We start from the raw sequence: 16,345 nt of genomic DNA, 5'->3' as shown, positions 1-16,345 counted from the left end.
CGTAATTAAAATCCTGTATATAAATTCAATCAGATGATGTATTCTTCACTTTCTAAATCTATTTCGGCAGATCTATTAGTGGAGGTAACTACATTGACATCCATGGAGCTGCGCTGGCTTATACCAGGAGTGAATTTGGCCCATTCTGAAATCTTGCTGTGCACTATGAAACACTTGCTTTATTCTGGGGTGCATTTCAGCCAGTTAGTAACGGTTGCAAAGAATTTGGAGACAAAATCATATCTAAACTCTAGCTTCATTTAGCCATGCTATGCCATGCAAAGATTAGCACCCTGCTTGCTGCTCGTGAAGCAAATAGCTTGCTTCTTCTAATGAGAGATGGGGGTGAAGGCTCAGGAAAAAATATGAACAGCAGTGAACATTCTCTCTGAGCTTAAGCCTATGTATGTTTTTTGAGTCCATGAAAGTTCGACTAACATTTTTGTAGAATTAGTTGAAATATTTTCAATGTAAAAATTTCAGACACTTTTTTTCTGCATTTTTAATTTTGACTATAAAAATATAAAAATGTTGAGCAAATTTTTACAGTTTTTCTAGGCGTCAGTCCAATCAGCTTTACTTATTTGTTCATGTAATTTTCATATGTTTTTGTGCCTTTTGGTTTTGGCTGAGGCCAGAAGAGGAAATACCCCAAGAAAAGTAGTCCTTCTTGTATCTCCTACTTAAATGAAACCAAGATATACTAGAAACTTTTAAGAGGTTATGAGGAAATTTCCATCCCAGCTCCCAGGTGATTGAGGCTTAGATAAATTTGGATGCTTTTTGGATTAGAACATATAAATCTTCATTCTGACAGGACATACCCTCTGTTTTCTTTTCCCATTGCTTATTTTGGTTCATCACCTAGAAAAAATAATCCATCAAGAGTTTATTTCATCCAGTAAGATCTTAATTCTCTTTCTGGCACTTTATTAATTTCCAGTGTAAAAGAAAGACTAGAAAGGGTCTTGAAAATGATAGGGTATAGTTCCATTACCTGTCTTGTCATTTCAATAAGGGATTCCTCAAGCACCATACAAGTTCCTACATATCAATCATGTATTGCTCATTATAATTATGCTGTTAGAATGAGATATCAGCTCTAATGAGAGGCTGCACCATGGAGAAAGCATTTCACTTGAACGGGTTCATCAGCCCGTATTTTACAAAGCTTTTTGGTTCCATGCAAGCTGGTTGCAGCAATTTTCTAGATTTGAAGAAATGTTGTTCTGTAAATATGTTTTGACCTCATTAATTGTTAAGTTTTTGTTATCTGACTCAAATGGCCTGGCTAGATAATCAGCATGGAATATGGCGGGAAAAAAAACCCAATAAGGTATCTTCTTCTCCTACTGGCTGCAATAAGATCTGAGATAATGTTCAGAATGGAGCTACTCTGGTAGGTCAGTACCTATCTTCTCAAGTAGTCCCCCTGATTTCAGTGAGAGTGCCGGCAGGGAAACGTTCTAAACAACCTAAGTATACCATTGGAAATGTGTTTGATTTTAACTTGGCTGTCATCATTTTGTTGTGCATGCAGCATTGAAATAACTTCCCCAAAATTGTTTCTGTATAGGCAACAGTGGGAAGGATGTGGGTAAGAGCACCCAGTGCCCTCCTTCATAACCATTGTTAATCAGAATGGGATCATCCAACGATTCATTTCTACACTGCTTTGTGGAGTAACAAGACTATGTCCTATAGACTGGTCTAAGAACATTGGCCAAGTTCCACTTTGGGTGCTTACATTCTGACTACATAAATGTTTCCAGTAGTTTTAATTTAATAAATTGGTCTTCCCATCCTAACAAACTGGTCTGTAACTTTACTAGTTCATAAAGGCTAATACCTTTCAGCCCTGAGGTGGCTGCATTTCAGTGGTGGGAAAAACATGCAATTAGAATTACATTTAGGGTAGTGCTCTTCATCCACAGTGATCACAAAGCACATTAGAGGAGCAATTTCGCCCACCACTGCTGAAGGGCCAGCGCTCTGGGATGAGACATGATGGCTGTTTAACAGTGCACAAAACAATGACATAACAGTTTTTTCTGCCCCCTTTGAAGTCTTTCATACTGGGAGGTGCTAAATAAATCCAAGGGATCATTATGTTTTTACGGCGTGGTAGATATACATGTAAAATAAGAAAAAAATACATGGTGATGTTTCCCACCCACTGCCCGAACACAAATTCTACTATCTAAATGCACAGAAGCCACCATATGTATAATCTCTTGAACAACTGATCTGGTAGACATAAGAGTTTGATCCTATTCCCATTTTGGTCAATGGCAAAACATCCACCTTTGAGCTAAGCTGAAACAGGATCAGGTGCATAACTGCGTCTCAGCAAGACACTTGCTGGTGTCAACCTGTGCAGATGACATAAATGTACAATGTTTAGAACTCCTATGGGAGAGCAAAATAATCCCCAAATCAAGGCCAGCTTTCAGGGTAGGTGTTTAAAGCAGCTGGCAGGTCTCCAAATGAAAAAAAAAAAGAGCCTGACATGTTTGCGTCTTATTGTTTTTTAGGGCAACGTGACCTTTTCCTGCTCAGAACCACCAATTGTTCCCATCACCTTTCTCAGCTCCAGCAGCAGCTATTTGCTGTTACCTGGCACCCCCCAGATTGATGGGCTATCAGTCAGCTTCCAGTTTCGAACGTGGAACAAAGACGGGATGCTTCTGTCCACGGAGCTGTCTGAAGATTCCGGCATTCTCCTGCTTTACCTTCACGCTGGCAGGTTGACACTTGTCATACAGAAAGTGGCAGAAAACTCCATGGAGATCAGTGCAGGTACTTTCATTGGCTCCTCTTTCCTGTGCCTGTTTCTAATCTCTGGGGCCAGCCATATTGAAAGGGAGAACAACCACCTGAGGGAAGGTCTGATCTTGTTTTTCCTTACCAAACTGAACCTTATCTTTGGAGCAATAATAGCGGGACTGTCTACATTAATGCTGGGCCTGAACCAAGGAAGCTTGGATCTGGGTAGCTCTGGCCTAAATCTGCCGAACAACAATTTTCTTTATAGTCAGTCTAAATTTTCTGTAGAAAACCAGACTGACTAACTTCCATTCCTCCACAGAGAAATAGTGAAAATCCCGTCCTTTCAGCTATTAAAAAAGGTGGGCTAGATCCTTGAGTTTGATCAAACTCCATTTCCCAAAGGACCTGAGAGGACTGGGTAAAACTGGCTCTAATCCACCTCTATCCCTCCCGCCACCCCCAACAATACTAGAGCCAGTTGGGGTCAGTTCGACCCCTGCCAGAATTTAGGGAAACCCTACGGCACCTCTCATTTTGTGCCTGATTTCAATGACTCCCAGAGCCATGTCCCTTTCTCTAGGCCATACCCCAGTACACCCCCTCATTGCGAGCTGCCAGGAGGGGGTGGTGCAGGGATTGTAGTGCTTGATCAACAGCCCTGGAGGATTCCTTACTGGAAGGAGAATCTAGCTGGCCACTTAAGCCAGCTCTGAGGCTTCTTTACACAGCTGGAATGGCACAAAGCAGACTTTAATAGGGCCAAGTGTGGGAAAAAATACTCTTAAAATAGAATGTACGGAACAGCTCTGTATTGGCTGCTATGGCTAACTAATAGGCCTGTTCTCTCTCTGTGGTAGAACCAAGCACAGTCTGGGCAGGTCTCATGCAGGCTTCCCATTATAGCGCTGTTGATGTCTCCCAGGCATGACCTAGAGCGTTCCCATCATTAGAATTGTGAAGAAACTGGGACTTGTCGGAGATGTGGCAAATTCATTTTCACTTAGGATCTGAACTCAGATTTCCCAAGGCAAATGAAGAGTGTGCTGGTAGATTAGAAATTAAAAAAAAAAATCCATTAGTCAAAAAGTAGTAGTAAATAAAATGATCAACAACATTAAAATATGCCGGGTAGAAACTGGACCTGGACAAATCCCTGGCTCTTAAAGGGAGCCAAAATCTGCGTTTGATAACCTTTCACAGGGAAGAGTTGGTCAGATAGAACCCTGGTGTTCATCTTGCAAAGTTCGCAAACGTTAATGGTAAAAGGAGGGTGGAGCTCTGCACAGACACTCTTCAAGAAGCTGGCTAAAGTCCCAGGTTGCCCCCAAGGAAAGGTTGGATACGGCGCTTTCATCCTGCCTTGCAATGAAGTTGTTTGTGAAGCTGGGAGAAAATCAAATTGTTTTGCTATTTAATTTGGTTGTGAAATCGTTAACCTGAGATAGCTGCAAAATATCGGTGACGTGGCTACATTCACACGAAAAGCATGGAGAAATTGCAAATGTCCACATCTCCCTGCAAAGGCATTTTTGTTCACAAATAGACCCATTTCCACCCCCAATTTGATCCATCTTCTCTTGAACAATTTTCAGACCTTAGCAACGTTTTTCACTTAAAAGTAGTCCTAATGTTGGATGAAAATTGGTCCATTTTTCCTGGAAAATTAGCCTGTTTTTCCTTGAAAAATGTGCATACTGTAGCAAAAGCTTTTATGGAAATGGTCTCATTTCCTGGCTCTGAATTAAGAGATTTTCCCAACACAGTTTTTGCACTTATTTTTGAATTGTTAACATGCCTCTACTTATCACTAAAATCCTTTTCTCTTCCTCCAAAAAGCAATGTTAATGTGAGAATCCCATTAGCAAGAATAAATATCAGAAGTCCAGTTCTGATCTTGCTTGCACCAGTTTTATGCTGACATACCTCCATTGATTGCAGTTAAGTTACTTCTGACTTACACTGATGTAAGTTCAGTAAGAATCATGTGCAGTGACTTGTAAGGCTGTTCAGATAGATGACCTGGGATTCTTACGTGTTATAACATTTGAAGGGTCATAATTCTGACACAGATTTACAGAGTAAAGAAGCAAAGGGTCAGCTTGGCCCCAGCCTTGCACAGGTGCGCAAAAGAGAGAAGACACAATTAGCAATATCCCCTAGGAATATTCCCTGTAGCAGTGGCTGTGCCGAGTGGAAGTCTTGGCTTTCAATGAGCACAATCGTCAAACACAATGCACATGGGCCGCCATATAGCCAGACGATATTTTGTCTTTATTAACATTATTGGGGGATGGGGATTTTGCAAAGTGCTAAAGGGCTTTAGGAGCACAAGTCTCTTTGAAAGCCAGTGGGTCTTGTCCTCATAAATCCTTTAAGAAGGTCTTGAAAATCTCTCCACTTCCTGTTATACTCCACAGCACTTCCAGAGGTAATGGACTGAGCAGAGAAGCATCAAATCATCAGCTCAGCTGGTTTCTTCTTGCTGCCTGCTCTTTGCATTCCCAGCCAGGCTGTTTCATTACTCCCCATGCAGTCAGAGACTGAACATGAAGGAGGCTTGGTGAACACCACCGCCACCTTCTCCTCCTCCCCCCTTCTCCTTTACCCTCTGCATTTGTCTTCCAGGTAGCAATCTCCATGATGGGCTCTGGCATTCAGTTAACATAAATGCCAGAAGGCATCGCATCACCCTGACTCTGGATAACGACGTCGCTGCAGCTGGTCATGCAACCACCCTCTCGCAGATCTATTCTGGGAAAAGCTACTATTTCGGAGGTAGGTTGTTTCAGATGGATTTCACCTGCCAGGGACGGAGCTTTGAAAGCCCATTTCTCCCGCTGTGTTGTGTGGCAGGGAGTTAGGAACTGGAATCGCAGGCTCTTGTCCCGACGATGAGGGGCAACACATACAGTGCTGGTGTGCAGTCTGTCATACGAGAGGACTGCTGTGGGGAACAAGTGAACATGAGAGAGAAGAAAGCAACAAAGAAACCAATATGGATGAAAGAGAGTGGCTCTCATCAGCCAACAGGGTATACAACCAATACCTCTTCTGCTGCTACATAGCTAGGCTGCCTACTCTCACCATCACAACTTTGTATGCCAGATCCATCTTTGCTCCTTAAATAACTACAGCCCTGCTTAACTTGGGAGCCCAATATAGGTCTCATTGAGGAACCCTTCCAGTGAGCTCCTGTATTCATGAGCAGCCCCGTGAGTAAGGGTTCCATCATTTGGCCCACTTTTGAATTGACTGGCCTCCCCATTGAATGTAGAGGTTACGGTGCCATTACATAGAGAGAGTAAGAAAAAAAAAAACCAAACAGCTGTGTTGAAAGAGATGTGACCAAGCCGGGACAGAATACGAAACTTTCCATCCTGCCTGCTCTCTTTTGAATTAAAAAGGAATAAAAGTGAAAAAGCAAACAAGACTGTTACCCGGAGTTCTCCAGGACAGGTCATCCTTAACAGCTATATTCCAGAAAAAATGCAGAGTATGTTTTCAACTTTAAAAAAAAAAAGTTTGGCTCAAGGGATATAGTTTTATGCAAAAAGAAAAGGAGGACTTGTGGCACCTTAGAGACTAACCAATTTATTTGAGCATAAGCTTTCGTGAGCTACAGCTCACTTCATCGGATGCATTCAGTGGAAAATACAGTGGGGAGATTTATATACACACAGAACATGAAAAAATGGGTGTTATCATACACACTGTAAGGAGAGTGATCACTTAAGATGAGCTATTACCAGTAGTGATTTTAGGCAGGGGACAAAGAGGCAGGACTCCTGAGTTCTGTTTTTTGGCTCTACCAATTTGAGTTTGGGTGAGGCACTTAACATCTCTGTCTCTCTCTCTACCCATCTCTAAAGTGAGTATAATGATGCAGGGGTGTTATGAAGCTAATCCTTATTCAGGGCTTTGACATGATAGACACCACATATGTTTAAATCCGAAAATCTGCCTTTTTTGGCTAATGTAAAGATTTCTATGTTTTACAGAAAGTGCCTCTTATGGTATGTCAATAATAAGTGATTTGAGGTGGGTGACCAATATCTTTTATTGGACCAGATTCTCTTGGTGAGAGAGACAAGCTTTTGAGCTCAGAGCTCTGTGTAAGCTCAAAAGCTTGTCTCTCTCACCAACAGAAGTTGGTCCAATATAAGATATTGCCTCACCCATCTTGTCTCTTTAATATCCTGGGACCAACATGGCTACAACAACACTGCATAATCATGCGTGATGTTCAGAAAGGCCATGTGCTTTAAAGACAGATTTCAGTTTCATATATAGGGTGAAATTCTGATATTTGATGGGTCTGTGTTTGGCCAATCTCCCAAATTAGCCCATGTCTATATGATAAAGATCATTGCTAATGTGCTTATTCTCACTATATGCAGTCCCCATGAAGAGCCCTTCTACGCTCAAGATTAATCTGTTTAGGAGCATGGGTCATCATCAGGGAGGTGTCTGTGTGTTAGGAGCCCCAGTAGGTTGAGTGGATGAAAGGAGGGTCCTGAGCCACAGAATTCCATCTTCCTGCAAGAAGAGAATCTGTTTCTTACAGGAATGCAGGTCTCGATTCATGAAGGTCTTTAGCTGCCTAAATCATAGATGCCTAATTCTAGGGTTTAGGCATCCAAGTCCCAGTTTTGGCTCCTCTGCGATCCAGAAAACTCCCTCCAAACTGTAGGTCCCTAAACTTACTTAGTGCCTATGTTGTCAGGGTAAAAGTTCCCTCCATACCTTTGGTTCTGCTTCTACACTGCTGCCTCACTCTATGCATCCGGATGCCTATCTCCCACCTAAGCCCAGAGCGACTCACACACTGAATGAGAGAGTGATTGGAGTAGGGGGGCCTGGGGCTGAAACCTGGGTCTCCCACCTCCCAGCCGTAACTACTGGACTAGAGTCATTTTCTCTCTCGCTGGCCCAATGACTGTTCCACTGTGGATATATTCTTAGTGGGCTAGAGAGAGAGAGTGAATGTGAAAATGTCTCTCTAGTCTGATGGTGGAAGACCCCAGCCCCAGTCCCCTTGCTCCAGTCACTCTTGATCCACAGTGGTGCAGACTGCAGGAGCGCCATATCAGAATATCCCAAAGATTAGTGACTAGAGCACTCTCCTGAGAGGTAGGAGACCCCGTTCAGATCCTTTCTCCCCACCTAGCGGGGGTGGGGGCTTGGGGTCTGGATTTCCCACATCCTAGGTGAGCGCTCTAACTACTGAGCTAAAAATGATAAGGTGGGTGGCCGCACCACCACTCCTGGCTGTTTTGTGGGCCGCAATGCAGATGCCTAACTCATTCCTGAAAAAAAAACAAAAAACCAACAACCCTCAAGTGCCTAAGCCGCCTGACCCCAGGAGAGGGGTTCCCAGCAGTGTTGCAAGGTGTCTGGTTTTCAATAGGCATTAGGCACCTAAATACCTACGTTGCTTTTGAAAACAACACTTGGGCCCCTAAGTCATTCAGGCACTTCTGAAAATGTTACCCCTCGTCTTTTTGATTGTAAACTCTTTGGTACTGGGACTGTCACCTTCTAGATCCCTGCTGCATCTAACACAGTGGGATCTTGGCCTGCTTGAAGCCTCTGAGAACTACTGTAAGACTGATATACAGTATTGATCTGCTGTAGGAGTTGTCCAAACATAGAGGTAGACACGCTGGTCTCTGCTCTCTTTTCCTTCCTAGCTGGCCGTCGGATTTCATCCACGCTCCTAGCCCTGACAGAATCTGACCCGTAACAACTGTAAAATTTTGCACGGCATTTGCTCTGGGAGGAGTTAACTATTGACTGTAGCGTTTAAAAAAGACAAAGGGCATTTCACTGTGCTCAGCATGTCGGAAGCCCTTGCGCCTGGTTTCCTTGGCTGGCTGCTCTCCTTCTGTATTACCATAGGATTTATAACACACAAGCTTGTAGAGGGCAAGGAAAGAAAACAGTAGGAATAATTAGATCCCAAGGTCTTCCATCAGGAAGTCCCAACAGAAATAAATGCTCATTTTAACCCTATTCTTCATTCTTTTTCTTTCCCTTCCTTCCCTTTTGTCCCACAGGATGCCCTGACAATTTCACCGATTCCCAATGTTTAAATCCCATTACTGCTTTTCAAGGCTGCATGAGGCTCATCTTTATTGATAACCAGCCCAAGGACCTCATTTTAGTTCAGCAAGGTTCCCTGGGGAATTTTAGTGATTTACACATTGATCTGTGTGACATCAAAGACAGGTAATTATTGTCTCTTCTCTCCTTGTATTTGTTTGGGTTTTTTTTCATCCAAGCAGTTTATAAGTGCAGGTTGCTTTAAGTGAAAATTCTAATCCTCCAACATTACAGATATTAGGCATAATAGAGCTGCTAATAGAAAATATAACTGCAAAAATAAGGGGACTGCAGGGGAAATAGCTTAAATTACAGGAGGCTCTCTTAGCATTGGCTCAGAGGAAATAGAGTATGCAAATTCAATCAAGCTACAGATTTGTGAAGGGATTAAATTTTATGCATAAACAACATTTGATTGCTTTGAAGTTTAAAAGGAATGGGAGAGAGAAGGAGAAATTTATTTGATTCATCAAAACATGTCATCTCCTTAATGTACTCACTGTTTTGTTTAAATAGATCATTTACAATTTTCTTGTTAGACTGTACAACATACCACATTTATAACGGCAGTCTGGCACATCACACTGGCATATTACAAAGTCAATAGGACTAAAAAATGATCAAGTGTCTGTATCTTCCAAGGACAGACCTGAGCCAAAATCCTGCTCAACTCGGGATCTGTATCCAAGGCTGAGGGAGGTGTGTGAGGGGGGAGTCACTGCTTTAATATAAGGAAAAATATAACAAAGTAGTTTTTCATGGGGTTTACAATTTTTCTTTTCCGTGTAAATGTTTTGAATGTGTGCATCACTCTGAAGTAATTATATGAACATAGTATATATTAAAGTTATTCATACTATAGTCTCTAATTTTATTTTGTGAATCTAAACGTTCTTCTGGCAACTTAAATTGGAAGAGATTTGAACATCAAGGTTCTTGTTATGTCCTTCGGGAACATTAGGAAACAGTAAGAAAGCTCTAGAACTATCTTGAAGCCTTGAGGTGAAAGAGGATTTATGGTATCATCAATCGTTTGAGGTGGGGCTAGTGCAGGGGTGGGCAAATGTTTTGGCCCGAGGGCCACATCTGGGTTGTGAAATGAACGGAGGGCTGGGTAGGGAAGGCTGTGTCTCCCCAAACAGCCTGGCCCCGACCCCTATCTGCCCCCTCCCACTTCCCGCCTCCTTCCGGGACCCCCGCCCCATCCAACCCCCCCTGCTCCCTGTTCTCTGACTTCCCTGACCCTATCCACACCCCCCCCTAGAACCCCCGACCTATCCAACCCCCCTGTTTCCCTGTCCCCTGACCGCCCCTCCCCAGAACCTCCGACCCATCCAACCCCCCCTGTCCCCTGACCACCCCTTGCTCCCTGTCCCCTGACTGCCCCCCAGAACCTCCTGCCCCTTATCTAACCCCCACCGCCCCGGCTCCCCGCCCCCTTACCATTCCACTCAGAGCGGCAGAAGCTCGCAGCCATGCCGCCCGCGCTGCCCGGTAGGAGCAGCGGGCCAGAGCGCTGGTGGTGCAGTGAGCTGAGGCTGTGGGGGCGCGGGTACTGCAGGGGAGGGGCCAGGGGCTAGCCTCCCCGGCCGGGAGCTCAAGGGCCGGGCAGGACAGTCCTGCGGGCCGAATGTGGCCTTCGGGCTGTAGTGTGCCCACCTCTGGGCTAGTGAGTGGCATCAACTGCCATTGAATTTTGAAGAGATTGGACTGGGTGGAGATGTGGGGATTGGTTTTCTGGAATCTAGAAACTTCTGGAAGGTGGGCAGTTCATCTCATAATCTGGTTCCTTATAAAACTGACTAGACCCTCTGTCTTCAATTCCCTAAGTGGTAGTTTCTTATTGGAAATGTCATAAATATTAAAACTGCTGATCAAAACTGCTACTATGTTGCTCGTGTTTAAGGGTTACCAAATGTCAATGTATGAATTTAGCAGACTCAATATACTGGATAAGATTGACTGGATTGGTACGAAATAAGTAGTTGAAATGAAATGAAATAATAAAAAGAGATAATGCTTTGTTGAGTGTTGTTAAATAGCAAGATAGAAATGATTTGTGGCCTTCTTAGAAAATCAGAATAATCTGATTCAAGACCAAATATACCATTTAATACTTTTGTCTATTAAAGTGGAAGAGGAGAACACCGATGTATTTGATGGGCCTACTGTGCAGCTGTTCCAATACCATTGTTGTGATTGTTACACAATCACAATATGCCTGTACTAATCCAGCAGTTTCTGCTCATCTTCAGAGGCCAAAGATCAATCTGTGATCACGCCATAATAAAGGAAAGGCAAAACCATGAACTTAATAATAAAGTTTTCAACCTTATTGGATGCTAGTGTTGCCTTCAATGTAGCACCCACTCAGCAACTCAAAAGAAAAAAATGAAGTGCAGACAGGTTCTCAACTTGTGGCTCCACTCTGGGTTGCAGGCCTGGCTTGACATAAGTAACTTAGTAACTCATTTCTCAGTGGGCCTAATTGAGAAAGTCAATGGAAGGTTAAGTTGTAAATAGGGGCTTGACAAACAGTATACTGGAGGCAGGATGTCTGTGCTAGCTAAGATGAACAGCAACAGCTTGATGTTGGGGACCATGGACAAGATAAACGTGGAATGTAAAGATCAGGTTCCACATGAACAGCACATGGACAAAACATGCTGTACAGGGATTGGCTCCCGCAAAGTAACCAAGGCAATCAAAAAATGTGTGATTTAATGTATAGCTATTGTACTGTGTCAATGTCTATAAAGGAAGAGGTGGTCTGTGTAACTCTGGATATGTGGAACGCCTTATACCCATCCCCTACACTTGAGTCTGATCAACTCAACGTAGCTTTGCTGTTTACCAAATAAAGGAACCTGTGTGATGAAATCCATAGACAAGGCTCCTGTGTTTCATCAAGGAGTATCAGATGTGGAACAGTATGAAGGGATTTAAGAAGCTAACTCAAAGAGTTCCTTCTACACAAGCATTCAGGTCTTGAGCAGTCCAGACAAACAACACATGTTACAACAAAGCTTAAACTTGTTCTTCATAATAATTTTAAAATGCAATACTAGCTGCCTATTTAATTTTAAAAACAGAAAAAAATATCCACCTCCCTTTCCATTTCTTATAAGGAGTCTTGAAGTTTAAATTTCCTCAGTGTGATAGGTATACTTGCTTTGGTCTGCTTAGCTCTTGGAAATCCAGGGGCTCCTGGCTGCTGGCCTGTCTGCCATTAGGGAATTTTTCCCCGAGAACCCCCTGTAACATTTTGCGAAACCTCAGGGGTTCACAAACCCCAGTTTGGGAACCACTGCTCTAAATGAAGAAACAGAGGAACGATTAAAGGAAGAACTAAAAGAATCACAGTTGACGTTAGTTCGTGTTTGTTGGTCAAACGCAAGAAATGGCCCACTTCTAACCACCAGCATCAATACAGGGCAAATGATGGTATCAGTAAGCAAAACCGCGGAGTAGTGTTTCCAAGTCACTGAAAGAAAAGGGTGAGAAGGAGTACTTTGCCATTTGCTTAGACAATAAAAATAATGTAACCGCTAGTGTGCTGGCTGAGCCTGTATTTGTGACACCTCCATAGACAGTCCGGAAAGGCCGTTGCTCCTCCCAGACAGGAAAGACACCTGACTCAGGAAGTAACCCTGAGGTGAAGTTCAGGGTGTGTGTAGGGGGTGCTTTTCTGCCCAGTGAAAGTGTTTTTTGGAATCAGTAGTTCCAGCTGCAGGAGGTGAGCTGCCTCTGTCCCCTCTTCTTGTAATAAAATGCATGTTCTGTTGTTTACTGAGCTGGTGCCTGCATCGTCATTCCAGAGACTCTGCTTGCTTGTGCTAACCCACCAGGAGGAAGATTGTGAGGTCATGCAACAGTAAAGTAAAAAGCGTGAGAAATTCTCAGGTACAGCCTTTCTGCACTTCTGATCCATGGGTGTTCAGCACACTATTTAAACCTCGTTGAGAAATAAAGACCATCTTCAAAAAAAATTAGTCCTCAAGTACATTGTGGAAGTTCAGAAATTCTTCTGGAGTCACCATCAGCCCATGGCCGGCTGTCTGACTGATAAGAGCATGGATGATTCAGCTTCTCAGTACAGAGGAGTTCCCAGGATAAGTCTCTCTCTCTCCAGGTGCATCAAACTCTCCCGTCATTGTGTTAACATTTGTGCTGAGCCTAGAGAGGATTTGGATCAGAACACAGCACACACTTTACACAACGGGGGCACTCCAGAGAGACGCTACATTTACAAAAGCAACAGGCAGAAAGTTATAAAAGGATTTGACAGATTGCAGGAGGATGGCAGCGCTGTTGCAGCCTCATTTGAAATTTGGGTTGATCTAATTAAGAGCAGAGAATTGGAAACACACTAGGACAAAACTGAAAAATGATTCAGAGAAGCTATTACTTTGCCAGCATGATTGATCCCAAATCCAAAGGCCATAGACTGAGCCCAGAGCAGGGAGAAGAAGTTTAAATACAGATAATGAAACACAATGCTGCATCCTTTGCATATCCTCTAGCATTGAAGAGTCAGATCTCCAAAATCTGCCACAGTTCACTGTACAGAATTTTGACTGGAAAGCTATGGAAGGTGGTAGGACTGAGTTCAGAATTTTGTGAATCTTGAAAAGACCTACACTCCTGTTCAACCAGCACAGCATCGTCCGAGTGTTTTTTAAGCACATTCAGGCTGGTTTTGGCTGAAACTTTGCTTCTTCAGCAAATTCCAAATTAAGCTGGTAAAAGTGTATTGATATATAAGGGCAGATACAAGAGTTTTAGGCCCAACTAGTTGTTAGTCTGGTGATTTGATTACTGTGCTCTTATGTTTTCCTTTAAAAAAAATTCAAGTTTTAGTGACTTGTATTTTGTGTTTCCTTTTTAAATCTTTATGGTGATTTTAGGGGATGGTGGTGGAGGGGCGTTGGGGATGTTTTCAAGGCAGGAGAAAATCACAGTTGTGTCTGTATCCAAATTTCTTATCAGTCCCATCTCTCTAATGAAATAAGCCAAAAACCTGAGCCTCAACAACCCTAAACTTCAGGGAAGATTGTATCTGGAACCAGATCTGAATTGTAAATCCTCCCATCTAGAATCAGGGAATAAGGTGTGTATTAAAATTCTGTAATAGCATTTTCCCTCCAAAATGGGATCTCCCTGTTCTTAATTACAAGATTTATTGCAGCACACACTGCAATGCACGTATTTGTGTAATTGTAACGTGGGAATTATGTAACTTAATTAACATGTAAATGGGTCATTTGTCTTCGTTATCTAGGCAACAACCTCTTCTGGAAAGCAATTTATTTCTTACAAACTTGTAGACTGGCGTCGTTCATTCCCAGATTCTGAAAATAGGAATCCTGCAACACAGTAAAGGCTCCTAGAAGGAGTTTACTGGGAAAACTCTAGGAGCTGGCTAGCAAGGAATAATACCTCATAATCAGCATTTCTGGTTCTGTTTTCTGAAGAGCATTAGATTACACTAGCTCTGGCTTTTTTTAGTGCTGTCTGAATTCATTGGACCACATCCTCACCTAGTGTAAATTGACATGGGTCCACTTATTTCAGTGGAGTTATGCTGATTTATACTATCTCAGCATCTAGTCTATTCTACCTTATTACCGCATAGATGAGGGGAATCACATGTGCAGAGTGTTTTTGCTACATGCAGGCTCTAGAAAACTCTCAGGTGTGCCCTCTGTCTTCTTGCATAGGTTTACTGCTGCCTCTTGTGCAGAAGCTACATGTGACTAGGGGCATGTAATATTAGGGATATACTGTGAATGTCCCTTATGCTGGTGCCTTGGGTGGTGGAGAGAAGCAAAGGGCTTTGCTCCAGCACCATAAGCTCCTGTCATAATCACAGTCCTAATCCTCATGACAGCACAGAGGTGGCTTCCTCCATGTTCCCCCAGAGGTGCACACAATCCCAAAGTGTGCAGGGAGGAGGTGAGGAGGACAATGGAGGAGCAGAAAACACTAATTCAACTCACTCCCCCATTGCTCTGGGTGTATTCTAAAGTGCTGTCTTGGGGAAGAGAAGCAGAATCTCCCTTAGCTCAACTGGTAGAGGCCTGTGTTTTTGGAGGCAAGGTTCTGGGTTCTAGCCCCAACACTGCATTTGAACTATTTAGCTGTTTCTTTAGCACATGGATCTGTTACAACTGTCGAGCTTCAAAGAGTTCATTTTAGCATATATGTATCTATGGTATCCATCTGGCCTCTGTTACCATAGTATCTAGCATCTTACAACCTTTAATGTAATTGTTCTTGCAACTCCCTTGAAGACAAATAATAGGACCGTATCCTGCTTGGATGCAGCAGTCTGTGATACGTTTTCAAGGTTTGTGTAGGTTTGTACAATTATAGGCTTCTTTGTTATGTCCCCTTTGAAATTTCTGCTTGGTTATGAAAATGTGTGCCCAGCAGGGGATGGTTGTCTCCTTTTACAGAGATTAAATGAGTGAGAAAACAGATTTTCTCAGAACATGCATTTATGGCCAGCTTCCCCTCTCTGCTGTACAGTGTGGGAGGCAGGGTGAGAAGGTGTGGAGGGAACATAAAAGCAACATAAGGGAGAAATGGTGACTAAATTTTATGCCTGTCCCTAAGTCTCTGAAGCCCCAGGATGTTATCGCTACACACCATGAAGGACAAAGAAGAGGTTCTGTTGAGTTCTTAGTTGCCTGTATGTACAAAAGTGCATAGGGGAAATAGATGGCTATGTTTTAGGCTTCCCCTCCAGGAGGATCTGTGGCTTGTTATTATGGCTATGCGATCTGAAGTATCAGTGCGAGTAATGTTACCCTGCAGGAGAGGAAGGAGAAGGGGCCAAGCGTGTGTTAAAAATCTTTCAGAAAGCCGCTGAGAATTGTGCTGTATCTGACCCCTACGGGAATGCTCATTTGAAAAGTGCAGCTCTCAGACACTGCTGGGAGATGTCATGGCCACCAGGCATGGGCCAGCCAGCCAGCCCAAACTGCTGCTCATGATTTCATGCTTGTTACCTTGAGTCCTCGCCAATGGCTCTGTCTTGGTGGTCATCTGGGTAAAAGTCAGAACTGCACTTTTTTTTCAATTATTCTTCAACCAATTTGCCACTTTCCTAACTTGACTCTGAACCATGAATTCCCCATTTCTACAAATGCAATAAATCTGTGCTCATCCCGCAGCGTCCTCAATTTAAAATGCTAAAGGATGAAGTGCAAATCCAGTCGGATGTGGTCATCGGGTCTTGCTGTGGCCTGGGTATCTCCTTGGTTGGTCATTTAGAGGCTGTGTGGAATGATCATAGCCAGCAAGCCCCCTGGACTCTATTCTGGTCACTGAGGCACTGTCATCTTGGGCACATTACAAGTCTGGTCTGCAAAATGCATGTGACACCTCCCTGACAGGAGTATTGGGAGACTCCATTCATTGATGTTTGTAAAGAGCCTTGAGGCCCACAATGAGAAAGTGCTAAAGTAGG

At 43.2% G+C, this 16,345-nt stretch overlaps 1 protein-coding gene across 7 annotated transcripts in view; it reads left to right on the top strand.

The window, feature by feature from the left end:
- CNTNAP5 (contactin associated protein family member 5) overlaps positions 1-16,345 on the top strand; it is a 426,257-nt gene that overhangs the window by 231,632 nt on the left and 178,280 nt on the right. For all 7 annotated transcript variants that reach the window (XR_007359131.2, XM_075117728.1, XM_075117729.1 and 4 more), the window contains 3 exons: positions 2,535-2,799; positions 5,395-5,544; positions 8,826-8,997. Coding sequence is in view for 6 of the 7 variants with exons in the window: in XM_075117728.1 (XP_074973829.1) it covers positions 2,535-2,799; positions 5,395-5,544; positions 8,826-8,997 (587 nt within the window). In the remaining variant the exon portion in view is untranslated. The remainder of the gene's footprint in view (positions 1-2,534; positions 2,800-5,394; positions 5,545-8,825; positions 8,998-16,345) is intronic.

The sequence above is a fragment of the Caretta caretta genome, chromosome 11 (assembly GCF_965140235.1).
Source record: "Caretta caretta isolate rCarCar2 chromosome 11, rCarCar1.hap1, whole genome shotgun sequence".
NCBI lineage: Eukaryota > Metazoa > Chordata > Testudines > Cheloniidae > Caretta > Caretta caretta.
The sequence above is the reverse complement of the archived record's forward strand: the minus strand, read 5'-3'. Positions and strand labels throughout refer to the sequence as shown.